Consider the following 27,679-nt stretch of genomic DNA (forward strand, 5'->3'; position numbering starts at 1 on the left):
ACTGGGACCACAGGTGTGAGCTACCATGCCCAGCTAATTATTGTATTGTTGGTAGAGATGGGGTTTCACCATGTTGCCCAGGCTATTTTTTTTTTAAAGAGAATTTTCCTTAAGTGGTACCTATATGCAAAGCTATTGCTCACTCAGAGAAGAAACGAGAACTGAAGGAGCTCTTCCTAATTTGCTGCACAGAAGGGTTTCTCTAGAGTTGCAGGGTGTGTGACCAAGTCTGACCACCAGGGGCATCCTGCCTCCCTGTGCTATTGGCCCTGTGGGGACTCATAACGTTCCTTTTTTTATCTCCCCTTTATTACAGAGAAAGTAGACTAGAGCTTTCAAAAAGAACTGTCAGGTACTGAAGGCAAACAAAAAGGAGAAAAAAAGGACATTTCTAAGTCCTTTGACAAAAATGGACAAGAATGAATCTAGTTGCAAGTTCCTGAATTAGCACAACTTCCAAGGGACAGTGGCTCTTGTTCTGGTCTGAGGATCCCATCTCCATTCTCCGTATTTGCTATACTCTCTATATACATCCTATACCATGAGCCTGGGGTGCTGGAGCTTACCGATATTTTAGTGAGGGCAGTGAAAAGCAGCAGCTTTCATACTTCCCACAGTAAGAGATACACAGTACACAGTGACCTAGAACACAAACACAATTAACACTCACCCTTACTAGGTGTGATGTATTCTGTTCTGCTCTAGTATTTTTCTTTTAAAGAATGCTTACAGCAACTAACTAATTTCACTACCCACTAATAGATCACCCAATGCAGTTAAAAGTAAAGCAAAAACAAACAAAAAACCCTCTGGTCGACAGAACGTACTAACGGGCTTTTCATCTAGTCTCTCTGTGCTATTCTGTATTCAGTGACGTCTCCAGAAAGCCTTACAGTTTGATGATACTTATTTAACTCTCAGGGGTAATATTTTCCTAGCACTAAAGTATATCATTTAGCTCATGGCATTTATTCAGTTGGATGGACCAGATGGCCACACAAAGAACCTCTCTTTACCTTTTTGTAAAGCTGTTATTATAAGCTGTGACTATTATGTTATTTAGTGTCCTTTATACAAGGATCCATTTGATAAATTCTTTTATTGTATCCAGTCATAGAAAAAAAAGTACCTTTCTACTAACAAATTCTTCAATTCAGATAATGAGAACACTATATTCACCATGTTTCTGTTTTAATTCTCAGGACAAAGCAGCTCAGAACTAACTTTTATCATTGTTGTAGCTATTCTTGGCCGGGGTTTCTGGTGTGCCTATTGTCATTTTCTTTATTTAACGTTAGTTCTTCTACTCGTGTTTACCCTGTCTTTAATTTTAATCTTCCATGAATCTATTCTAGAAGTATGGGGGATTGTTCCTACAAATAAAACTGGAATGAAATGGAATCTTATGACTTCCTCTGTGCCCCTGAGGGAGCAAGGGTCCCCCCTGAGTGAAGGAGTCTGTCCTTCACTGGGTCACAGTTCAATACTTTGATGATGTTTCCTTTGCCTTCCTTGAGGTCTCTCTGCTCTGGGCCCCTGTAAGATCTCGTCTCCCCGACTCATATATTTTTATCATATTTGGCTTCTCGGAAGCCCACACATTATTTTAGTTCTTCATCAGCCTGACTCGATAGCTTCAGATCTTACAAAACACATGCTATATGATTCAAAAGGTGGCTGAGGCCTATGCTGACATCATCTATTTTGTCTTTCCAATTCAAAACTACTTCATCTTCCAAAACATTCTGCTTCACAGCATCCTGAACCTCTGATTAGGCTCTGCTTCCATTTGGGGAATATAGCATTTCACATCAGGCTAATGAACACTCTAGGGTGTCCTGACTCAGATTTATAATATACAAAGCCCCAATCATTTCTGCAGGATTCTGATTCTTCTCTCAGATTGTTTAACTAGGATGGTTAGCAAGAGGCCAACTCTTAACATGGAATAGTATCTTAGTCATCCTTAACAGAACAACATATACAAAAAGTATCATTAAAAATGTCATTAAAATATTGTCATAACTTTGCAAACTCCAAGCATGACATTTTCTAGGGGGATATCTACCTTCCTGTGGCAGAACACCTTTAAAATTAATAGTTAATAAGTAACACCTTGACTTGTCTTCTTGAGACACACAAGCTTCATCCTTCTAACAACTTTATCCAGCAAATATATTGATATGGTCAGACACAGTACTTGAATGCTACAAACACCCTGGAGATAGGAATGGGAGGAAGACAAGTCTCTGTTCTCAAGGAGCTCAGAGTCTAGGGGAAGAAAAAGAACTGTCAACTAATCATTGGAATCCATGATGGCAGGCCATATACTGGAGATAAGTATAAAATGTTAGAAGAGTAAGAAAAATTATTTACACAGGCCCTGGATTACTTCCATAAATAAAACAGGGGTATAGGAAGAATGTTCTAAGCAGAAGGGACACTACAGGCAAAATAAATTAAAAATGATCAAAGTGGGTACTGTTCTCAGGGACTGAAGAGGGAGTTTGAGTGGTGGCAGAAGTGCTGTGTGCTGCCCAGTCGCCAGCATCCATGGTGGGGCTAGGCACACATATGGCAGGCCTCAGCATGTATCTGTTGAATGAGATGGCCTGGGAAAGAAGGGTCAGGCCAGATCATAAAGGGTCCTAAAGGACTCCCTAAAGTTAAATTTTATATTACAGGAAATAGGGAACATTTAGAGTCATAACGAGATTTGAGCTTTTTTATAAAAAAAATCACACAGCCTGCAATATGTTGAAAGGCTCAGAGGGAGGCAGGCTGCAGGCAGAAGACCAATGGGCCATTGTAGTAGTCCAGGTGAGAAGTAGCCCATCCACCCCAGACAGAGTAAGAGCCTGGGGAAGAACAGATGACTCTACTTTCCAGCTAAGAAAGTGGGATGGGATGGTGGAGATGATGATGGCATTTGAATTCAAAATTTTCTTTAATTCCCTTAATAAGTATTTATTGGCCAGGCACAGTGGCTCACGCCTGTATAATCCCAGCATTTTGGGAGGCTGGGGCAGGTGGATCACCTGAGGTTGGGAGTTCGAGACCAGCCTGACTAACAAGGTGAAACCCCACTTCTACTAAAAAAAAAATACAAAAATTAGTTGGGCATGGTGGCACATGCCTGTAATCCCAGCTATTCAGGAGGCTGAGGCAGGAGAATGGCTTGAACCTGGGAGGCAGAGGTTATGGTGAGCCAAGATCGTGCCACTGCACTCCACACTCTAGCCTGGGCAACAAGAGCAAAACTCTATCTAAAAATATGTGTGTGTCTGTGTGTGTGTAAAACACAATTACTAGGCAGAAGGCATCAGCTAAGTGCTATAGTAAGATAAACATTTAATTAGCCAGGCATGGTGGTGCACACCTGTAGTCCCAACTACTTGGAAGGCTGAGGCAGAACAATTGCTTGAACCCAGGAGGCGGGGGTTGCAGTGAGCCAAGGTTGTGCCGTGCCACTGCACTCAGCCTGGGCAACAGAGTGGACTCTGTCTCAAAAAAAAAGACAAGTGTTCATTCCTTCTTTGAACGGAAGCTTACTGAATACCTATTATATGCTTTGAGCCAGTGTTTCCTAAACTGGCTAGGCATCAAAATCACCTGGAAGGTTTTCAGGGAGTACAGACTTAGAGATTCCACCTCCCCTGCTCCTACTGAGATTCTGGTTTAGAAGAGCTGGGATGAGACCCTGGAATCCATATGTATTTTTATACCTTAATTTCTCTTCTGAATAAGTAATCCATTCATATGATATCAAATTGAAAAGGCACACAAAGTAAACACTGGAAAGTCTCCTTCCCACCTTGTCCCCGAGGTTCATCTTATTTCGGGTAGTTTTTAATCAACTAGCCAGAACCAGTTCAAAGGGCTGATATTAAAACCTGGTGCCATAAAAGAAACAAAAATTCTACCCTCAAAGGTTTACAAGGAGGCAGGGGAACTAAGATACGCTCATGGAACACTGCAAAACAAAGATACCCAGGAAACATACAGGATCAGGCATGCAGGGAAGATGTGGGAGTTCAACAGAGGAAGGGAGGCAGAAGGGAGAGGCTGAGAAACTCCCTGCAGGTGGAGGTGGCATGCACTGACCCTGCTGGTGGAATTGAGCTCTGCTGATATGGACAAGAGGAAAATGGAACTTCAGGCAGAAAGAGGCAGAGTCAGAGTTTCATGCCCTCAAGAAGTTTATAATCTAAGAGTCAATGCAACTGCTTAAAACAAAGAGTCCAAATTTGCAAATGAGACTTGAAAAAACAAACAAACAGTGAAACTTGTTGGAGAAGCAATTTAAAGTTAAGACTCTAGTATCTACCTCTTCAATCTTAACAGTGCCTGCTCCCAAAACCAAGTGTTGTCACAACTGTCTTCAGGGCACAGTTATCCAGTTCACCGGATGATCTCGGAAAGTGCTACGGCTAAAAGCCTATTCCACAGCTCTAAAGTGCAACAAGGAAATGAGTTTTAAATCTGCAGACCAGAGGAGGCCTACTGTAAGCCATGCAGCAAATCCAGTCCCCACAGGTTTTGTTTGACCTATGTGATTTTTAAAACCATGTTTTTGAAAATCTTAGCTAACTTGTTGAAAACTCTAACATAAAAATCAATATAGGTGGCTGGGCGCAGTGGTTCACGTCTGTAATCCCAGCACTTTGGGAGGCTGAGGCGGGTGGATAAGTTGAGGTCAGGAATTTGAGACCAGACTGGCCAACATGGTGAAACCCTGTCTCTATTAAAAATACAAAAATTAGCTGGGCATGGTGGCAGGCACCTGTAGTCCCAGCGACTTGGGAGGCTGAGGCAGGATAACTGTTTGGACCCGGGAGGTGGAAGTTGCAGTGAGCCGAGATTATGCCCTGCACTCCAGCCTGGGCAATAGAGCAAGACTCTGTCTCAAAAAAAAAAAAAAAAAATCAGTATAGATTTTCTAGAATAATAAAAAGACTACAACACTGGGGTTGTAGCCTGTTTGGCAAGAAGGACTTGGCACCAAGTGGCTATGTCCCCAACACACACATGCTGCCTGCCCAAGGATTTATCAAGTGGGCAGCTTTTCTCAGTAATGTGCCCTGCCTGGCCCCTTCGGCAGGTTCAGTTTGTGTGACTGATAAGAACAGCAAGTACAATAACATTGGACCCACAGATCTTAGACATATTTACTTGAAGGATATCCCCAAGACGAAAATTAAGACATTAAAAGAGCTCATGTGGGAGGCAGACAGTCATTTTCACCAAAAACAGTATCTTTGACTTTAAAGTTAAGTTACTTTAAAGTAACCTCCTCCACTACATTTCTTCATAAAGAGTAACTTAAAACAGAAGTCTAAGGAGTTCCTGCCAATGCAAAGCCCACAACAGATTTCAGAAAAAGAAATATAAGTAAGAAGATGGTTTAATTTACATGTAACTTTCTAAAATATTTTCTAAAAAGCAAGTTTTGTGCAATAAATTCACTGAGATGGAATAGATAAGCATAAAAAGGCTAACAAAAATATTCTAGATGTAAAAATTTGGGTGAGTATTTTTAAAAAATAATTTGTAGTTGGATAACTGGCCATCTGACTTTAATGTCACTATTTTCCTGAGTTTGTTTTTAAACAAACTAGAATAGATTGCTTTAACTAGAATAGCTTTTACATTTTAACTAGAATAGCTTTTAAAATATATTTTTTAAAATGCATAGTCCATCTATGTATATAGCCACATGTATGTGCAAATACAAGTATGAATAAACCCATGAACATATATTATACTTAAATACATTTTATATGCACAGATATAGAACTGTGATGAACAGGCTGGGTGCAGTGGCTCGTGCCTATAATCCTAGCACTTTGGGAGGATAAGGCGGGTGGACTGCCTGAATTCAGGAGTTTGAGGCTAACCTGGGCAACATGGTGAAACCCCGTCTCTACTAAAATACAAAACATTGGCTGGGTGTGGTGGCAGGCACCTGTAGTCCCAGCTACTCAGGAGGCTGAAGCAGGAGAATTGCTGGAACCCAAGAGGTGGAGGTTGCGGTGAGCCAAGATTGCCCCACTGCACTCCAGAGCCTGGGCAGCAGAGCGAGACTCCATCTCTTCAAAAAAAAAAAAAAAAAATAGGATGAACACAATTTGGCATCCAAAATAGGATACTTGAGAGAGAAAGGAGGTACAATTAATGGCAGGGAAACAGGTACACATTGAGATTACCTCAAAAAATCAGGATGAATGATCATCCAGTATTTTATATATAAACAAAATCTAAATCTCTATATAAATTATTTTACTTTTATTATTTTTTCTTTTCTGAGACAGGGTCTTGCTTTGTCGCCCAGGCAGGAGTGCCGTTGGATGGCTGTGGCACTCCACATCCACATGAGCTGTCATGGCTCATTACAGCCTTGAACTCCTGGGTTCAAGTGATCCTTCCACCTCAGCTCTCACCCACCCCCCAGCAGTAACTGGGATAACAGGCATGTGCAACCATCCCTAGATAATTTCTAAATTTGTTGTCAGAGATGGTTTGATACCACTATATTGCCCAGGCTGGTGTCAAACTCCTGGGCTCAAGTGATTCTCCCACCTTGGCCTCCCAAAGTGCTTGGATTACAGGCCTGAGCCACCACAGCCAGCCTATATGAATTAAATATAAAATTCTATATTAGAAGTACATTTGTGTAATATTTACAGAAAGTATATTGTACAAATATGTAAAGTACTTTAAGAATTATATAAATGTATGATAAGAACAGCAAGTACAATAACAGACTTTATAGTTAGACTTTATATAAATGCCACCGGGAAATTCTAGTTAATTAGCATATTTAGAATTTTCTGTTTTTGTCTCCTGCTCTGCTTCAGCTTTACGTAATAAAAACGCATACATGTAACGTAAACAGAGGCACTTAAGATACTTTTGATGACTGAAATGAACTTTCTTCACTTGCTTTTTAGAATTTCTTAGCTTTAGAAAAAGAAAATGAATCTATGCTCATGATCAAAGACTAAAACAGCACAGATATGCATTAAGGTAAAAAGCAGGCCAGGCCCGGTGGCTCATGCCTGTAATCCTAGCACTTTGGGAGGCCGAGGCGGCAGATCATGAGGTCAAGAGATTGAGACCATCCTGGCCAACATGGTAAAACCCCGACTCTACTAATAATACAAAAATTAGCTGGGCATGGTGGTACGCACCTATAGTCCCAGCTACTCAGGAAGCTGAGGCAGGAGAATCGCCTGAACCTGGAAGATGGAGGTTGCAGTGAGCCAAGATTGCGCCACTACACTCCAACCTGGTGACTGAGCGAGACTCTGTCTCAAAAAAAAAAAAAAAAAAAGCAGAAGTCTCCTTCTCCATCCCAGCCTCCCCACTCCCCACATCTATACCTCCTCCCCCACCCTACACAAACACACAGCACACACTCTCTTGTCATGGGTTCCTTTTCTTATAACTTTGGGAGACTTCTACATTCTGCCTGAATAAAGCCTTAGGAGAGAAACTGTATTTCCTCTTACGATTATCCTTCTCTCCCAGTCCCTGGTTCCCCTCCCTGGCAATCCTCACTTGTTCTTGTCTCATCTGGGTAGCCTTGCTCCTCTGGAATTTCTAGTTTTTGGTTTTCTATCATTGCAATGTATGGTATGATGCATTTGTTCACATTTATATCTTCCCTATGAGCTCCTTGAGTACAGGGACAATCTGATAATCTTTGTACTCTCTGCACCTGTAGGCATGACAATGCATTGTTGGTGATGTTGACAGTGAGCAGAAAGGAACTGGCCCTGGAAAGCGGCCTTGAGAAAGTGCCTTCGAGTTTTAAGAATGTAGGATTGCTTCACTCTTCTCTCTGCAATGTCTTAAAGATCTACTGATAAAAACACACTTTTAGGAAATTATGACTTGTCAAGTTTTGGTGTAGTATCAAAGAATATCCACAAATAGCTGAAAAGGCTATTTAAAAACTTCCCTTCCAACTACCTATTTGTGAGAAGCTGGATTTCCTTTACACACTTCAACTAAAACAGCATACCAGAGCTGAAGGCAGGAGCAGGGATGAAAATCTAGCTCTATTAAGCCCGACTTTAAAATATTTGCAAAAATGTAAAACCGTACTAGTCCTGTCACTATTTCTTTCTTTTAGAAAATACTTATAAGATGTTATTTTATCATTCAGTTGGATTTATCACAGTCATTTTCCATCAGTTAATAAATATTAGGTTGGTGCAATGAAAACTAACGGCAAAAACTGCAATTACTTTTGCATCAATCTAATAGTTCTTTAAATTCTCATTTAAAACGCTGAATGTGGTAAATATTGATAGAACTCAGATAAACAAAAGCTCTTTGGGTTCCCAATGACTGTAAGAGTATAAGGGAGTCTAGGGACCAAAAAGTTTGAGAACTGCTGTGCTAAGCCCCCCCAAAAGTCAAAACAATTTTAATTAAAAATGTTAATTTTCAAAGAAATTATTTAAAACTTTTACTCAATAAAATAAATATACATAAGCCTAAAAGGACTAAAGAGTGAAACACTAAGCAGAAATCCTCAGGAGATAGCTGGAAAGACCAAGGGATACAGAAACACAGGCACACCCACAGTCATGCAGATATACACACACTCTACACCTGTCTTTAATTTTCCAAGTGTGAGGCAATTACTATTTCTTGAGTTTGAACATGGCTGAAAAACCACGTGGACCAGCAGTCCGCTCCACATCATACCCAGGTGAAAACTGCTCTTTGATTTGCAGGGCTGCTACCTACAATCTGTTTATACAATCAATCTATCATTGCTTCCATCCTTGCCTTCCAAGTCTCAAAGGTTAGCGTGGTCACTGTAATCTATCCTGGATATTGCTTTTAAGTATTGGTTCACTCATTCTGGGAATGAATTTGAAAATAAGGGAAACAATTCTTGGCAATAATCTGACTAACTACTTCCCAGTATTTCTAGCTTAATTAAATCTTCTCTCCCTTCAATTAGTTAAGGCGATTTTACTGAAATGCACAGAAGAAAACTTACAATGATAAGTTTCCATATAAACTCTAATTTTTACAATGCAAAAAAACTCTTGAAAAATCTTTAAGTTGTTAACTAATGTATCTATTATGTAGCTCTTTATTGGGCTTTTTAGTAAAATTCAGCGTATTTTTATTAGTAAATCTTTAAGACATTACAGAGAAGAGAGTGAAGTAAACCTTTTCAGTCTGCATTCTTAGTGAAAACTACAAGTCACTTACTCAAAGCCACTCTCCAGGGCCACACTGAACCCCATTTTTCTAGATCTTCTAATCAGAGGAAAAGGCCAAGAGCCTTCTTGCGAGTTCCTTGGCCACTCAACTCCTCATGTACACAATAACAACTGAATCGACAGAGCAACTTTCTCCTCCCTCTACTGCAAGTCGTCTTCTATAAAAAGAAACTCAGAAATAAAACCTAACTAAAAAAAGAACGCACTGTATTAGGATACTGACCTGGAATCCTGCAAAAGTCAAACCCGCAGTCCATACTGGGCCAGCGCAGGGCCCATATCAAAGTGAAATCTGCTGCGCGGGTCTGTTATTCCCTGCAGAAAGTTTTCTGACAGAGGACATTTTGCTTCAGTGAGCTGGCTGCACCAACCCACACACATCTTTGCAGTATATTTTCTCATAGTCATGTTGGGTGACTACGTCAGACCTCCTCACGTGACGGGGTGTTAGAAACACATGCATCAGATCTCGAAAACAGATTACAAAACAGAAGCCCTTTATAGAGCTGAGCTGTGTCTAGGAAAAGGAAAATCCTTTTGATTTTGCCTTCTAAATGCGGCCTGAAACGCGCACAGAAAAGCTACGTTTATCAGACTTTGTTGCACTTAAGCTATCAGATTCAAGAAGGCACAATGTGACAGGGAAGCTTATTTTTTCATTGAAATTCAGGCTGTTCTAAAGGCCACCATCGGGAAGCTGCTGGAGTGCACTCAGCAGAGAGGGAGGCCAGCTTGGACAGCCTCACCTAGTATCTGGAGAAGGTAAACATTAGGGGCCTGGACTTGTAGTTGCGTGCACATAGGATTGTGAGAACGAGTATTGTCAGATTCATGAATGATGCAATGGGCGCAGTTAAATATCTTAGGTTGCTTGTTTGGAGAGATGAAAGGGGGGAAGGTCCTGGGTTTCTTTTTTCTTTTTTTGAAATGCGGCAGTGTTTCAGGGTAGCTCGTGCACCTTGGGTTCATCTCAGGATCAAGCTTGCCTGGGCACCTGCTTGCTTAAGAAATCTGGCAAACAGGCTTTGTGAATCTCTCTGAAGCCTCTGAGTGCTGTGTCTCCATTTCTTGTTTTACCCCAATTCCACGGACACTCAGAGTCCCAAAATGTATTAATAGAAGGTATTTTTAAATCTGAATGCTGTGAGGAATGCTGTGTCCCGGAGTTCCCCATAACAGGGGCCCTGTCCCCTGAAAATTTTTATTTTAGGGGTGAACTTACCATCAAGAGTTGGTTTCAAAGGTCAACCATCATTTCCTTGTGACCCCAAAGGACTAGCTGATTGAATGGAAGGTGGCTCTGTGCCTCTCAGTTGACTGCTACCTTTCGGGGAGGGCAAAGCGAAGAGCCGTTTACATTCTGGCTCCTGAACAAGAGTGAACCTACAGCTAGTCACAAGGATGAGTTGTCCTAAAATGAACGAAGCACCAGCTGCTGCTCTGGTGTTAAATAATCTAAATCCGCCTTCCCCACTGCACTGCCGCTCCCCACCCCCGGCCCCTCTGCACCTCGGATTTCTGGGGACTCCTGCAAGACAGTGAATCACAGTTTACACTGGTACTTCCTGGATGAACCAGAAACTGGGGTGAGGAGTGACTGAGATGACATGCCCGAAAAGCACCAAGTGTGGTCTGTGGCACCTAGGAGAGAGTTCAAGAAATGTCAGCTGGAATTAGCTTGAGAACTGACTGCATTCTTCCTAGCTGGTGGCTGTGGAGAGAACTGCTCATGCGGCTTTCCCTTCATGCAGTATGTAGGGTGATATATATATATATTTTACATATTATATATATATTATATATGTATTTTATATAATAGAAACAAAGTCTTGCTTTGTCGAAGGCTGGAGTGCAGTGATGTGATCTCAGCTCACTGCAACCTCTGCCTCAGCCTCTGGAGTAGCTGGGATTACAGGCAACCACCACCACACCTGGCTACTTTTTATATTTTCAGTAGAGATGGGGTTTCACCATCTTGGCCAGGCTGGTCTTTAACTCCTGACCTCGTGATCCACCAACCTCAGCCGGGTGAACTTTAAAAACACAAACAAGGCCAGGCATGGTGGCTCACGCCTGTAATCCCAGCACTTTGGAAGGCTGAGGCAGGTGGATCACCTGAGGTCGGGAGTTCAAGACCAGCCTGACCAACATGGCAAAACGCTGTCTCTACTAAATACAAAAAAAATTAGCTGGGCATAGTGGTATGTTCCTGTAATCACAGCTACTTGGGAAGCTGAGGCAGGAGAATCACTGGAACCCGGGAGGGCGGAGGGCACTCCAGCCTGGGCGAGAAAAGCTCAGTCTCCAAAAAAAAAAAAAACCCACCACAAATGAGATCAAGTCAAGCCCTGCTCAAAGCCCTTCCGAGGCCTTCCCCTGATCTTAGGATAAAATCAGATCCTTCCTGGTGGCTGGCAAGGCCCTGCGCTGTCCGCTCTCCAGACTCCCTTGTTCCTTCCCACTGCACTCCTCCCGCTGCCTTTGCTCAGGCACACAGGCTCCCCGGCTGACTCTACCTGCTCAGTCTCTTCCGGCCCTGGGGCTTTTGACCCACATGGTTCAGGCACTGCCCATGGCTGGCTGAGACTTGTGCTTCAGGCCCAGCTCAAATGCCTCCTCGGAGGGACCACTCCATCTCTCTATCTGCTGCCCCTTTGGCTTGCCCTCACATCACCTTGTTTATTTCTTCATACTGCTTACCTCAGCCTGCAATTATCACCTGTCCTTGCCTGCTTGTTTACTGTCCACACTGCCCGCCAGAAAGTAAGCTCCAGGAGGAGCTGCTTATCTAGGCTGCTCACTGTTCACTGCTGTATCTCTAGGCCGCAGCACATGGCGGGGGCACACAGTAAATGTCTGGCGAGTAAGTGACATGACCACGCATACGAAACACAATCCAGGCTCACCCTGACTAAAAACGGCAACCTGCCACTGTCCCCTGCATTCACGATCCCTCAAAAAGCAACCACCTTTCCCTGCACTCACAATTCCCAGAAAAGCAACCTGCCTCTGCCCTCTGCACTCACAATCCCTCTTGCCCTACTCTGCTTTTTAGATTTTCCATGGCACTCAACATTCCAATATACAAAGTGGACTTACTTATTTATTGTTTATCTGCTTGCTAAAATTTAAGCACCACAAGAGTAGCAATCTTTGATTTTCTTCAGTGACATATCTTAAGTACCTAGAAGAGTGCCTGACAGAGAGGAGGCCCTTGGTATTCATTTAAAAAATGAACAATATGTACTATAAAACATATATGTTTGTAAATCAACATTACATGAGGATGGTCACCATAAATATTGCCAATTACAATTTTCATCTGGCTGAATTCTCCAGAATTGAATAAAATTGCTTTTATCAGATACATTTCAAGTTGTAAAGCACTTATCATATTAATTCATTTAATCACCTCCACGATCCTGTGGAGGCTGGCACATAAAAATGGAAATGCTAGTATGCACACACAGGAGTCAATGAATTAGCAGTTAGTGCTCAGTATGGAAGCTGGTATTATTAATATGCCCATAGTACAGATACGGTAACTGAGCCCAGAGAAGTGACTTGCTTATGGCAGAGCCTATAATTTCTGATGGAGGAACAGTGTCTTGGCTACTGCACTCTGCTGCCTCACATGTATGTGCACGCACATAGTAGTAATTAAGTCAGAGCAGATGACTTGTTCTATATGGCACAAAAGGGCCCAGCAGTGAGCCCAAATCACAGTCTTGTTATACAAGACCCCCACAGAAGAAGCTGGCAGCTGGAAAAGACCCAGAATGGGATTCAAGAGGTTGGGCAGTTGGGGGCAGCCAGCCTGAGTCACATGCCAAGAAATCACAGAGAGAATGAGGAATATGCCAGAGAGGTCTCCAGCAGGGCAGACAAGGATGGCAGTTTAGCCAAGCAGCCCCTTGATCCCAGGTGGCAGTTGCCAGGATGATCTGAGCATTGCTGGGTGATAGGCCTTGGACCCGGGATCCCTCACAGCTGGCCAGGTATACAACAGCTGTCCAGGAGGCATTTTCAAGGTGCTGCCTGACATGTAATCAATCTGTATCTGTCCTACAGCCCAGAAAACACTGGCACAGCCAGGACTTGCTAATCTAAAGTGAATGCCTCAGGAAGAAGGGTTTTCATTTGCCTCCCCTCCCAGCACGAGTATGTAGGTTTACTCTCATTACAGGCCTGTGATAATGCAGGCCCCAGGGATGATGAAGCTAATGCTGGGGACCTGCCAGTCAGGGTGCAGCATGAGACTGGTGGGTGTGAAGCCTCAGGGGAGCACTGGGGGAAGACAGTCTCCAAGGGCAGAGCTGGCTTCTGGCGTGAGCCTCCTCCATGATGGAGGGAAGAGTCTCCCGGCCAATATGGAACTGAGAGCAGTCAGTAAGGCTTGTCAAAACACTGAATCCAAATCTCAGCTGCCTTACCAAGGCTTCTAAGGTCTCCTGTGATCTGACCTCCTTTCCTGCCACTCTAACCCACACTAGCCTCTTTCTGTTCCTTGAGTGTGCCTGGGGCTTTCCCACCCCAGAGCCTTTGCACATGTTGCTTCTGCAGCTTGGAATGCCCTTCTAGCCTGGGCAGCCCACGCTCACCTCCATCCACCACCCACTTCTCTCCTCCCATCTGGTTCCTCTGTTATGTATTTTTTTAGCATACTTCTCTTTCATGGTACTTATTAAGATTGTAATTAAAAGTTACTTGACAAGTCTGTGTTTTTACTACAGAGTAAAAATTCTATGAGGACTGAGACTGTTGACCAGTTTTCGTGGCACTCTGTACTGCAACTGCCACATAATAATTGTTAATAAACCTTTACTTAATGAATGCAAAAACAGAAAGCACCCAAAAGCTAGCTTTATAAAGCCCATCATGCCTGGCACTGTCACCAAGCTTTCCAGACCCAGTGTCAGGTCACCACGAACTGCCCTGCTATTTCCCACCTATGCTAATGGAGAAAAAGACATTTGTTTGTCATAAAAAAAAAAAGTCAAGGAGGTTGTTCTGACATGAAAAAGGAGAAAGAACCCATCCCACACACAAATCAACACTGCTGGCCTCAAGCTGAGCCGCATAAGATAAAACAGAGCTGTCCACTGCCCACAAAGCTATTACAGCACAAACAAGTTAAAACACTGAGCCACAGCTCTGAAACACTGAAAAACTGCTTACTATCACTGTTTTGGCCCAAAGGAAGAAAAACAGCAATCTTTCAAGCATGACTGACATGCTTTGTTCAAAGTCCAGGAATTTGGTCTTTGTCTCGAGTACTTGGGCTGAATTGGCAACAAACGCTTTAAAATTTAACACTAAAAATGTAAAGGTGGCAACATGGGGGTGTTGTGTAAGGCCTTGGTGCCAGGTGTTTGTAAAGGACTTAGCTTCCATGTGACATCTTCCCTTCCCATACTCTGGCAGCTTTCCATACTGTAGCCACCAATCACTTCCTTCTGGCGTCTGCTCCCTCACCCGGCCTCCTCTGTGAGAGCTAATCTGGAGACGGTGCTGGGTCTGTGGCCTGCTGCTGGGTCATGAAATGTAGATGCTCTGCGTCCCAGCACACCAGTATATAAGCCTCGTCCTCCATCAGGCAACCAACAGTAGATGGAAAAGGCACGGTTGTGTGTGCTTATAACAGTGGTTCTCAGCAGAACTATGCATATCAGACTTACATGGGGGACCGCAAAAAGAATTTGAGATCGGTGATATCATGACACTGAGCCAGGGTCTGGGAGACAGGGTCTGGATGGGTGTCCTTTTGCATCCTGCTGAAAATTACTGAGATATGTAATATGTGCAACCTGGCCCATGACTTCTGACTACACTATGAAGAAACCACTTACCATGTCTCCTGCTTCTGCTGGAGCCCCTCTGGGCAGCCTGAGAACTGCTTTAAAGTGACATCCCCATACCCTTAACAAGTTCATCAATGTCTTGTGACTTATCATTTGACAGGAGGAAGTCACCTACATATGTCATCAAAGCTGTGTCCCGACACCTAACAAGCACATATGTGCTGTGTGTGCTCAGTACCATTACATACTGCATTTAGATCATTCCATTTAGGCCTCACAGCAATCTTTCTCATTTCCCAAGTGAGAAAAGCGAGGTTCAGAGAGGCTGTGGAACTCAGCCAAGATCGTTTAGCTAGTGAGTGGCAGAAGTGGGATTCAAACCCAGGCAGCGTACTCAAAAACCACACTTTCCATTTCAGGTTCAGGAGCACCAAAGCATCAAGAACTTAGCTTGTCCATGTTTTTGGTTTCACTTAGTGACCAAACTCTCAAAGGCTCATAAGGCAACACCCTAGCCTACTGACCAGTGTGCATCTGGCAAAATGTATCCGGGCCTGGAGCAGAACTGCCATGTGTGGGGTACATGCCTGTGGGAGGCCGAGAGGCAGCCCAGGCCCTGCTTGGCCGGGCATGTCCCTCTGTGCAGGGCAGTAGTCCCTGCCAGAAAGGGGCTATTTTCCACTATGCACAAAGATGCCATATGGGACCACCAGGTGGCCCTGAGGTGAACATTTAAGGTAAATTCAGTATTTTCCATAAATTCTACTTTCAATTCATTTTCTTAAAAAATGTGAACTTCAAATTAATATATGGCACTTATATGACTTATTTTGATTTTGATCTACTCCCATTTCAAGATAATAATGGGTGTATACATACATACGATGGGGGCAAAGAAAAGGAATGGTGGGGAGATTAAAGTTGCTGAACTAAAAGAGCTAAGAGTCTCCCAAAGCACTGTTACAGTCTATTCTTAAAACAGGGCTGTACGATACTTTAGGGTAAGGTACACCACGTCCAGTCTGGTACAGTGGCTCAAAGTCTGAACTTTGGTGTCTGGGGGACCTGGCTCTGTCACATCAGGTTGTGACCCTGCGCAAATTTTAAAAACTCTTTGCATCTCAGTTTCTTCCTCTGCAAAATGGAGCTAATAATAGAAAATACTAGGGTTAACATGAGGACTAAGTGACAGTACCTTTAAAGTGTTTGGCATACTATCTGGCACAAAAATCAAGCTTCATAAACATTAGCTATTATTATTACCAATTAATTATTAGTCAAAACTGTCAGCAGTAGCAAGTATTAGCTAAGCCTTGTCCCCAGACCCCAAATGAGGGAATGTGAAGTTCCTCAATGACAGGGACACATGTCCTACTTCACTGTGTGCCCAGAGTTCCCACCCACTTCACAGGCTCAGTAACCTGTAGGGGCTCAATAACTAATTATTCTTTCTTAATTCAGAGAGCAGTTACATCTGAGCTTTGGCACCCCAATGCACACACACGTGCATTTAATTACAATTGTCATTTAAATAATTTTTCTTTAGTTGCATTATTAGCACCTCTTCTAAGCAAATGGAAAAAGGAATCATTTTTTCTTTTTTTTTAGTGACAGGGTCTCACTCTGCCACCCAGGCTGGAGTGCAGTAGCTTGATCACTGCTCACTGCAGCCTCGAACTCCTAGGCTCAAGTGAGCCTCCCACTTCAGCTCCTGAGTAGTCAGGACCACAGGTGCCCGCTAACATGCCCGGCTAATTTTTTTTATTTCTTTGTAGAGACAGGGTCTTGCCATGTTGCCTAGACTTGTCTTGAACTCCTAGGCACAAGTGATCCTCCTGCTTTGGCCTCCCAAAGTGCTGGGATTACAGGTGTGAGCCACCACACCAAGCTGGCAATAACCATTTAAATAAAAACTTTCAAGTTCACTGTTTATTAGCTATCTGATGAAAAGCTTGGTAGAAAGAAGCGTGTTTCAGATAAATACTTAGATCATCAATAAATTTCCATTATGTGCACTTATCCTCTTAAATCTGAAGGCGCTCAAATTCGGCTATAAACTGATGAATAAAAACAAAGCTAGGGTCTTATGTTTTGGATAGTGACATCCTTTCACCTTCCTAAAGAAGCCTCTCCTGCATTCGGCCTCATTACCTCCAATCTCTTTACAGACCTGACAAACCACATCTGCTCCCTTCTCTTCAGACAAAGGGGATTTTTAATAAAGCATCCGTTTGGTTACAATTTATTTTAGAGAATATTTTGATATTTTGGGTTTTTGATTTTAGAATCTGTTTAAGTCTCAGTTTAATGGATTCATTGGTTTGTATTTTATTCAGTAAAAAAATAATTAAAAATTTGGGTTCACTTTGGAAACTGTCATGTTTATGTGCTTTATTTTAGATTTTGGTTCGAGCTTCCTTGAAGTCCTGATTAAATTATTGGGAAATCTCAGATGTAGTCAATAGTTCCAAGCTTTCCTCTCTTGTCCTGTTGGGCATCCTTTTTCTTCCAGTATAGTGAGTTATCTTTATCTTCGTTTGGCTGTGCCACTCACTAGCTAAACGAGTATAGTGAGTTGTCTTTATCTTCAGAAGTACAGCCCTGCTTACCCACTCCTGGGTTTAAATTCCAGTTCCACTAACTTGCTAGCTGTAAGCACATGTACAAGTTAATTAACATCTCTACACCTGGTTTTTTAAAAAAAATCTATAAAGTGGACACAGCAGTGCTTCTGATGAGGATTAAATGAGATAATACAGATAAAATGTAGTATCTCATTCTATTGCTTTTTACTCTCATAATTTTCCATGAAAATCCCAGAAATGAAAACCTATAACCACAGCTTTTGTTCTCTAGTCCATCTCATTACCATACTAGCAACCAATTAAATGCTCGACAGTTGAAAGGTATTGGAAGGAGGGGTCAGTTTGTTAGTGGGGATTTCCCTAGTGCTGAAGTGGAGAGTTGAGTGACCTGGAGAGATTCAGGCTGTAACAGCTTCCTCTAAGTCCAGGCAAGATCAGCTCTGCAGGCTGCCGTATGGTCAGGAGCTGAGGGGCTCAGGCCAGGCTGACCCCAAAAGAAGGGAAGCGAGAGAGGACTCAAGATGGCGCTGTGAGAACAACCCAGGATTGGAGCTCTCGTTGAATCCGCAAATGGTGAGTCGGAGCTGCATTTCCAGACTGATCTTTGTTGCCCACAGAACGGGGAAACTCCCAAGTATAAAAAAGACATGGGACGCCAGGCAGTAGGTCTGCCTGGCGAAGCCGGCAGCCGGGGCGGCGGCGGCCGGCCCTACCCAGCAATCCCCACAGGGCGCGCTTGTCCGGGTGCCCTGTTGAACCGGCAACCTGAGACTTGAGAGGGCTGGACTTGAGACTGAATGAGACTTGGACAGTAGGCCAGCCCAGGGGATTGCAGGGACAGAAAGTTTGGGACACCCAGTGGGACGAACAAAACCGCGATTTCAAACTATCCCGAGCAGACGGTCCGAGACGCTCTGTGGGGGAGGGGTGTCCACCACTATAGAGGCAACCCGCCCAAACTGAGATACACGCCCACTGCTGATGCAGCCAGCCGTTGCCAAGGCAACCCGTCCCTACTGAGATACACGCCGACTGCTGACGCACCCTGCCGTTGCTGAGGCAACACACTACAACGAAGAGACTCCGCCGCAGGGCGTGGCAGAGACCACAGCAGAGCCTACAGGAAAAGGGCGAATCACACAACAGCAGGGCGGAGACTCGGCAGCCAAACAGTGGCTAGTCTGCCTTCTAGCTGGGCAGGACACCTCAGCGGACATCCAAAAATAAAGCCCGAACCCCCCAACACAGAGCATTTGAGAAAAAAAGCGTTTTTTTTTTTTAATGAGCTCTGTTGCAGCAGAATCAAACATAGCAGCCTAACAGCCCTGAATGAACAACAGAGCTCACAGCTCAGCAATTGAGCTCCTATAAAGTATAGACTGTCTCCTCAAGCAGCTCCCTGACCCCTCTATATCTAAAAGACTGACATTTGGCAGGCATCATCCTGGGACAAAGATAGCAAAAAAAGAAACGGGTAGCATCCCTCACTGCGCCACAGCTGCTAGAGGTACACCCCAGACAAGCAGGGCCTGGAGTGGACCTCAGCAGTCGTACAGCGAAGGGGCTAGGCTGGTAGAAGGAAAACCAAGTAACAGAAATACTTCATCATCAACAATCTGGGTGTCCACTCAGAGACCCAATCGAAAAGTCAGCAACTACGCAGATGACAAGCGGATAAACCCACAAAGATGGGAAGAAACCAGCGAAAAAAGGAGGAAACACCTGAAACCAGAACACCTCGCCTCCTAGAAAGGACTAAAACTCCTCACAAGCAAGGGAGCAAAGATGGACGGAGAATGACTGTGACGAAATGACGGAATTAGACTTCAGAAGGTGGATAATGAGAAACTTTTGTGAGCTAAAAGAACATGTATTAAATCAATGCAAAGAAACTAAGGAACTTAAAAAAAGATATGAGGAAATGATAACAAGAATGGATAACTTAGAGAGGAATATGAATGAATTAAAGGAGCTGAAAAACACAATGCGAGAACTTCGCGAAGCATGTACAAGTTTCAATAGCCGAATTGACCAAGCAGAAGAAAGAATATCTGAAGTCGAAGACCAACTCAATGAAATAAAACGAGAAACCAAGATTAGAGAAAAAAGCGCAAAAAGGAATGAACAAAGTCTCCAAGAAATGTGGGACTATGTGAAAAGACCTAATCTACGTTTGATAGGTGTACCAGAATGTGACAAAGAGAATGAATCCAAGCTGGAAAATACTCTTCAAGACATCATCCAGGAAAACTTCCCCCACCTAGCAAGACAGGCCAACACTCAAATGCAGGAAATACAGAGAACACCACAAAGATATTCCGCAAGAAGGGCAACCCCAAGGCACATAATCGTCAGATTCAACAAGGTTGAAATAAAGGAGAAAATACTAAGGGCAGCCAGAGAGAAAGGTCGAGTTACCCACAAAGGGAAGCCCATCAGACTCACAGCAGATCTCTCGGCAGAAACACTACAAGCCAGAAGAGAGTGGGGGCCAATATTCAACATTCTTAAAGAAAAGAACTTTCAACCCAGAATTTCATATCCAGCCAAACTGAGCTTCAGAAGTGAAGGAAGAATAAAATCCTTTGCGAACAAGCAAGTACTCAGAGATTTTGTTACCACCAGGCCAGCTTTACAAGAGCTCCTAAAAGAGGCACTACACATAGAAAGGAACAACCAGTACCAGCCATTCCAAAATCACACTAAAAGTTAAAGAGCATCAACATAATGAAGATTCTACAACAACTAACGGGCAAAACAGCCACTTAGCATCAAAATGGCAGTATCAAATTCACACATAACAATATTAACCCTAAATGTAAATGGACTAAATGCACCAATCAAAAGACACAGACTGGCAAATTGGATAAAAATCCAAAACCCGTCAGTGTGCTGTATCCAGGAAACCCATCTCACATGCAAGGATACACAAAGGCTCAAAATAAAGGGATGGAGGACGATTTACCAAGCAAATGGAGAGCAAAAAAAAGCAGGAGTTGCAATTCTCGTCTCTGATAAAATAGACTTTAAAGCAACAAAGATCAAAAGAGACAAAGAAGGCCATTACATAATGGTAAAAGGATCGATACAACAAGAAGAGCTAACGATCCTAAACATATATGGACCCAATGCAGGAGCACCCAGATACATAAGGCAAGTTCCTAATGACTTGCAAAGAGACTTAGACTCCCACACAATAATAGTGGGAGACTTTAACACTCCACTGTCAATATTAGACAGATCAACCAGACAGAAAATCAACAAGGATATCCAGGGCTTGAACTCAGACCTGGAGCAAGCAAACCTGATAGACATTTACAGAACCCTCCACCCCAAATCCACAGAATATACATTCTTCTTAGCACCACATCACACCTACTCAAAAATTGACCACATAATTGGAAGTAAAGCACTGCTCAACAAATGCAAAACAACTGAAATCATAACAAGCAGCCTCTCAGACCATAGTGCAATCAAGTTACAACTCAGAATACAGAAACCAACCCAGAACCGCACAGCTTCATGGAAACTGAACAACTGGCTCTTGAATGTTGACTGGGTAAACAATGAAATGAAGACAGAAATAAAGAAGTTCTTCGAAACCAATGAGAACGAAGACACAACATGCCAGAACCTCTGGGACACATTTAAAGCAGTCTCTAGAGGAAAGTATATAGCAATAAGTGCCCATATGAGGAGAATGGAGAGATCCAAAATTGACACCCTATCGTCAAAATTGAAAGAGCTAGAGGAGCAAGATCAAGAAAACTCAAAACCCAGCAGAAGACAAGAAATAACTAAGATCAGAGCTGAACTGAAGGAGATTGAGACACGAAAAACCCTTCAAAAAATCAATAAAGCCAAGAGCTGGTTTTTTGAAAAGATCAACAAAATAGACAGACCACTAGCCAGATTGATTAAAAAGAAAAGAGAGAACAACCAAATAGATGCAATAAAAAATGATAAAGGGGAAATCACCACAGATTCCACAGAAATTCAAACCATCATCAGAGAATATTACAAACAACTCTATGCACATAAACTAGTAAACCTGGAAGAAATGGATAAATTCCTGGACTCCTGTGTTCTCCCAAGCCTAAACCAGGAGGAAGCTGAAACTATGAATAGACCAATAACAAGGTCAGAAGTCGAGGCAGCAATTAAGAGCCTACCACACAGAAAAAGCCCAGGTCCAGACGGGTTCACAGCCGAATTCTACCAGACACACAAAGAGGAGCTGGTACCATTCCTTCTAAAACTATTTCAAACAATCCAAAAAGAGGGAATACTTCCCAAATCATTTTACGAGACCAACATCATCCTGATACCAAAACCCGGCAGAGACCCAACAAGAAAAGAAAACTTCAGGCCAATATCCATGATGAACATAGATGCAAAAATCTTCAATAAAATATTGGCAAGCCGATTGCAACAGCAAATCAAAAAACTTATTCACCATGATCAAGTAGGATTCATCCCGGGGATGCAAGGCTGGTTCAACATACGCAAGTCTATCAACGTAATTCACCACATAAACAGAACCAAAAACAAAAACCACATGATTATCTCAATTGACGCAGAGAAGGCATTTGACAAAATACCACAGCCCTTTATGCTAAAAACCCTCAATAAACTCGGTATCGATGGAACGTATCTCAAAGTAATAAAAGCTATTTATGACAAACCAACAGCCAATATCATACTGAATGGGCAAAAACTGGAAGCATTCCCTTTGAAATCTGGCACTAGACAAGGATGCTCTCTTTCACCACTCCTATTCAATATAGTTCTGGAAGTTCTAGCCAGAGCAATCAGGCAAGAAAAAGAAATAAAGGGTATTCAAATAGGAAAGGTGGAAGCCAAATTGTCTCTATTTGCAGATGACATGATAGTATACCTAGAAGACCCCATCGCCTCAGCCCAAAAACTCCTGAAACTGATAAGCAACTTCAGCAAAGTCTCAGGATATAAAATCAATGTGCAAAAATCACAAGCATTCGTCTACACCAATAACAGACTTAAAGAAAGCCAAATCAAGAACGAACTGCCATTCACAATCGCTACAAAAAGAATAAAATACCTTGGAATACAACTCACAAGGAACATAAGGGACCTCTTCAAGGAGAACTACAAACCACTGCTCAACGAAATCAGAGAGGACACAAACAGATGGAGAAACATTCCATGTTCATGGTTAGGAAGAATTAATATCGTGAAAATGGCTATACTGCCCAAAGTAATTTACAGAATCAACGCTATCCCCATCAAGCTACCATTGACTTTCTTCACAGAAATGGAAAAAACCACCATGAACTTCATATGGAACCAAAAGAGAGCCCGCATAGCCAAGTCAATTCTAAGCAAAAAGAACACAGCGGGGGGTATCACACTACCGGATTTCAAATTATACTACAAGGCTACAGTAATCAAAACAGCATGGTACTGGTACCAAAACAGAGATATAGACCAATGGAACAAAACAGAGGCACCAGAGGCAACACAACATATCTACAACTATACAATCTTTGATAAACCTGACAAAAACAAGCAAGGGGGAAAGGATTCCCTGTTTAACAAATGGTGTTGGGAAAACTGGCTAGCCATGTGCAGAAAGCAGAAACTGGACCCCTTCCTGACACCTCACACTAAAATTAACTCCAGATGGATTAAAGACTTAAACATAAGACCTGGCACCATAAAAACCCTAGAAGGAAATCTAGGCAAAACTATCCAGGACATAGGAGTAGGCAAGGACTTCATGAACAAAACACCAAAAGCATTGGCAACAAAAGCCAAAATAGACAAATGGGACCTAATGAAACTCCACAGCTTCTGCACTGCAAAAGAAACAGTCACTAGAGTGGATCGGCAACCAACAGAATGGGAAAAAATTTTTGCAGTTTACCCATCTGACAAAGGGCTGATATCCAGAATTTACAAAGAACTCAAACGGATTTACAGGAAAAAACCAAACAAGCCCATTCAAAAGTGGGCAAAGGATATGAACAGACACTTTACGAAAGAAGACATATATGAGGCCAACAATCATATGAAAAAATGCTCATCGTCACTGGTCATCAGAGAGATGCAAATCAAAACCACACTGAGATACCATCTCACGCCAGTTAGAATGGCAATCATTAAAAAAATCTGGAGACAACAGATGCTGGAGAGGATGTGGAGAAAAAGGAACACTTTTACACTGTTGGTGGGAGTGTAAATTAGTTCAACCATTGTGGAAGACAGTGTGGCGATTCCTCAAGGCCTTAGAAATAGAAATTCCATTTGACCCAGCAATCCCATTACTGGGTATATATCCAAAAGACTATAAATCATTCTACTATAAGGACACATGTACACGAATGTTCACTGCAGCACTGTTTACAATAGCAAAGACCTGGAATCAACCCAAATGCCCATTGATAATAGACTGGATTGGAAAAATGTGGCACATATACACCATGGAATATTATGCAGCAATCAGAAATGATGAGTTCGTGTTGTTTGTAGGGACATGGATGAATCTGGAAAACGTCATCCTCAGCAAACTGACACAAGAACAGAAAATGAAACACCGCATATTCTCACTCATAGGTGGGTGATGAAAAATGAGAACACACGGACACAGAAAGGGGAGTACTAAACACTGGGGTCTATTGGGGGGAAAAGGGGAGGACCAGTGGGAGGGGGAGGTGGGGAGGGATAGCCTGGGGAGAAATGCCAAATGTGAGTGAAGGGGAGAAGGAAAGAAAAGCACACTGCCATGTGTGTTCCTACGCAACTGTCTTACATGCTCTGCTCATGTACCCCAAAACCTAAAATCCAATAAAAAATTAAAAAAAAAAAAAAAAAAAAGAAGGGAAGCCAGGGGAAAAGTCCTGTGGAAGGTAAATGCAAAACCAAATTTTCAACAAAATAAGGGACTACAGGTAACATAGTAAGAGTTCATATATTAAGGCCTTGGGAGATTATGCTAATATTTTTGGTACAGTGCAAAAAAAATTTTTTTATACTTTCAAAGTATTGTATAAAAAAAGTATTTTTATAATACTTTCAAAGAATAGATACATGCATCACGATGTAATATTGTGATAAATATAGTCAACATTTTGTGTTAACAGATACAAAATTAAGTGACTATATTGTTTTGGGGAGCCCTGCATGCTCATTAAGGATATGGCACCTGCACAGCCCCACTGTGAAGAATAAACAGAGAAGAGGTTAAGGGTTCAAACAACCAGTGGGGAGCTTCTACCCCACTAAGGGCTTTCTATAGGCCCACACGTTACCCTTTCCTGTCTAGGTGAAGAGACTGAGCAAATTTGCCTGCAAAGCATCACTTAACCCTGAGTTAGGTGATTCTCTAGTTTCTTCACACATAGAAAGATCACGGCAGCCAGCTTCACCAGAGTGTGAGGAGACTGGGCTGAGAAGGCCAAAGAATTTCAGCACAGGAGCACTCTGTTCCTGCACAGCTTCATCCTGGTCCATCCTCACCTCAGTGGTGAGGGGCTTTTAAAGCACAGTAAAGTGACTTACGCTGTGAGAGGCAATGAGTGCCAGGCAAGGAGAGGAGGCAGGGCAGAGGGGTGTCCTGGCCCAAGAGGTGGGCGGATGCAGGAGGAGAAAGGCCAGAGAGAAAGGGGCACGGGGCTCCCCATACCCAGCAGGCCTCTGCTGTCCTCAGTGCTTCAGTACACTCCTGGAAAGGCCTGGCTTTTTCTGTATTGCTGATCCTGCCCATTCTGCTCGTTCAGGTGTTGTGGGCTTAATAACAAGGTTAGTCATAAAAGTGCGCAGGCAGTCCCTCTTCAAACATGATTCCTTGGGCAGAGCGCCTCCCCAGCAGCAGCGTTTTCAGGGTTTTGTTCTGGGGTTCCTTTACATTTGATGACCACAGCTCATCTCCAATGCACAGTGCTGTGTCCACAGATGGTGCTGAGACCAGACAAAGAAATGCTCCTGAGTCCTAAGCAGCCAGTCATCCAGCCCCCAGACCTTTCTCAAAATGGGCAGATGAGTGAGCATCACTTCACTATGACCAGAACTTGAGGCGCTATAGATAACAAAAAGCTGAGGGCAAGATGCTTAGTGGAACATGCACTCTGACTCATTCTTATGGATTTTAGCGATTCTTCAGATGGGGAGTGGTGTCGGGGCTCAGGATGGCTCCAGCCAGTGTGTGCATCTCCTTGTTAAAGAACTCCCCACCAGGGAGGCAACAACTGAGGGGCCCCCTCAACTATAGCCTATAGTTCAGGACAGTGATGAATGTGACAATAAGGCATGACTATATTCTTGCTCACCTCCACAGAGCAGAAGATCATTCTTTTTCCCCAAAATCTTATTTTGAGATCAGTGCTGTTATACTTAGAAAAGATTTTTCAATCTATTAGAATAATAATAATAAAAAAGCCTTGGTTTCATCTTTAAAGAGGAAACTGAGCACACATGATCAGGATGTGAGCCTGTGAGAAGCAGTTCTGAACAGGTTCATCCATCCATATGTTTGTAATCAAGATACTGAGGCCCCGAGACTAGTAAGCTCTTGACTTCAGATTCAGAAAGTTTCAGAGCTCCTGGAAACAGAATTGTTAGGAATAACCTAAGAATAAAAGATCAACATGTCAAGCTCCCTGGAGCTGATCTGTGGCCTCTGGTCTGGTCTTTGGTTACAGGTGACCCAATGCAAAACTCTAACCAACTATATTGTCTCAGCTCCACTGTTTCAAAAACACAGCAAGACTCTAATTTCAACCGTTGTTCTCTATTCTATCATTCTCCCTAAGTAGCTCATTCCAAACATTTTTCTCGGGCTCACATCCCAGCATCCTCATGCCCCACCCTGCCTGGAATTCAGGCAGCAGTGCGATTGTTCAGCGCCCATATATGCTTACCCAGCAGAACACCACCTTCCTCATCCTGACTCCTCCCAAAGGCCAACCTCCTCGACCCAAACACAGAACAAAGACAAAAACACCTGGCCTTATTCCTGTGTAGCCCTGTACGATTTACAAATCTCTTTCATACACACCACCTCATTTTCCTTCTCACAACGCTACTGCAGGCCAGAAAATTGTATTTCCAGTTCAAAGATGGGACACCAAGGCTCAGAAAAATGAAGCCAAAGTCCCTGCACAACACTTGTCATTGGAAAGGCTGAGTTTTCAGCCCTGATCTTGTGACTCTGAGCTTCAAACTAATTTCTAAGATATTTAAAAGGAAGACTAGATTCGTGTGATTCCAAACATTAGCAAATATAAACCACTGTCTCATCTTTCGATCGGTATGCTTAACAGTTGTGCTTGTTTTATGCCAAATTCAGTGTCAAACATGTATCTGCCACTCAAAAAAACTACATATGTGATAGGGTTTGGGTTTTTGTCCCTGCCTGAATCTCAGGAGGAGGGGCTGGTGGGAGGTGAGTGGATCATGGGGGTGGATTTCTTCCTTGCTCTTCTCATGACAGTGAGTTCTTACAAGATGCGATGGTTTAAAAGTGTGTGGCACTTCCCCCTTTGCTCCCTCTCTCCTGCTGCCATGTAAAGAAAGTCCTTGCTTCCCCTTTACCTTCTGCCATGATTGTTAAGTCTCCTGAAGCCCCCCAGTCATGCTTCCCTGTAAACCTGCTAAACTGTTAGTCAATTAAATCTTTTTTCTTCATAAATTACCCAGTCTCAGGAGTTCTTTACAGAAGTGTCAAAACAGACGAATACAATATGGTTAGCTATTTTTACCAATAAACCAGTTTTTCCTGATGAGCCTATGGCATGCCATTAACACCCTGCTGACCAGGTGACCACGTAAGTATTCTATTTCGTATTTTCTACCATCTTGCATTACTTGATCACATAGCATTTTGTTTAACTTGTTCTATAAAATCGGAATAAGATTACTGTTATAGCTAAAGAAGGCAGTGAATATAAAGACCTTAGCTAGCAAATATTCAATTAACAGTACACCACATTACTACTACTAACACATTTTCAGTGTTTTCATTAAAATCAAGCAGAGTTTTGTTTTCTTAACAAGTGTCTGATGAGGT

General features: G+C 42.8%; 1 protein-coding gene across 14 annotated transcripts in view; it reads right to left on the reverse strand.

Moving 5' to 3' along the window:
* The window catches only part of ZBTB38 (zinc finger and BTB domain containing 38), a 96,523-nt gene that overhangs the window by 6,919 nt on the left and 61,925 nt on the right, over positions 1 to 27,679 (reverse strand). For 3 of the 14 annotated variants that reach the window (XM_078354085.1, XM_078354090.1, XM_078354089.1), the window contains one exon: positions 10,471 to 10,568. The exons of 5 other annotated variants lie outside the window; for them this stretch is intronic. In XM_078354085.1, the coding sequence (XP_078210211.1) occupies positions 10,471 to 10,473 (3 nt within the window). In that variant the 5' untranslated portion in view covers positions 10,474 to 10,568. Of the gene's footprint in view, positions 1 to 566; positions 643 to 9,471; positions 9,628 to 10,470; positions 10,573 to 27,679 lie in introns of those variants that run through there. 6 more of the 14 variants (XM_078354084.1, XM_078354087.1, XM_078354088.1 and 3 more) reach the window with 3 other exon arrangements.

This window comes from Callithrix jacchus, chromosome 17 (genome assembly GCF_049354715.1).
Source record: "Callithrix jacchus isolate 240 chromosome 17, calJac240_pri, whole genome shotgun sequence".
Classification (NCBI taxonomy): domain Eukaryota; kingdom Metazoa; phylum Chordata; class Mammalia; order Primates; family Cebidae; genus Callithrix; species Callithrix jacchus.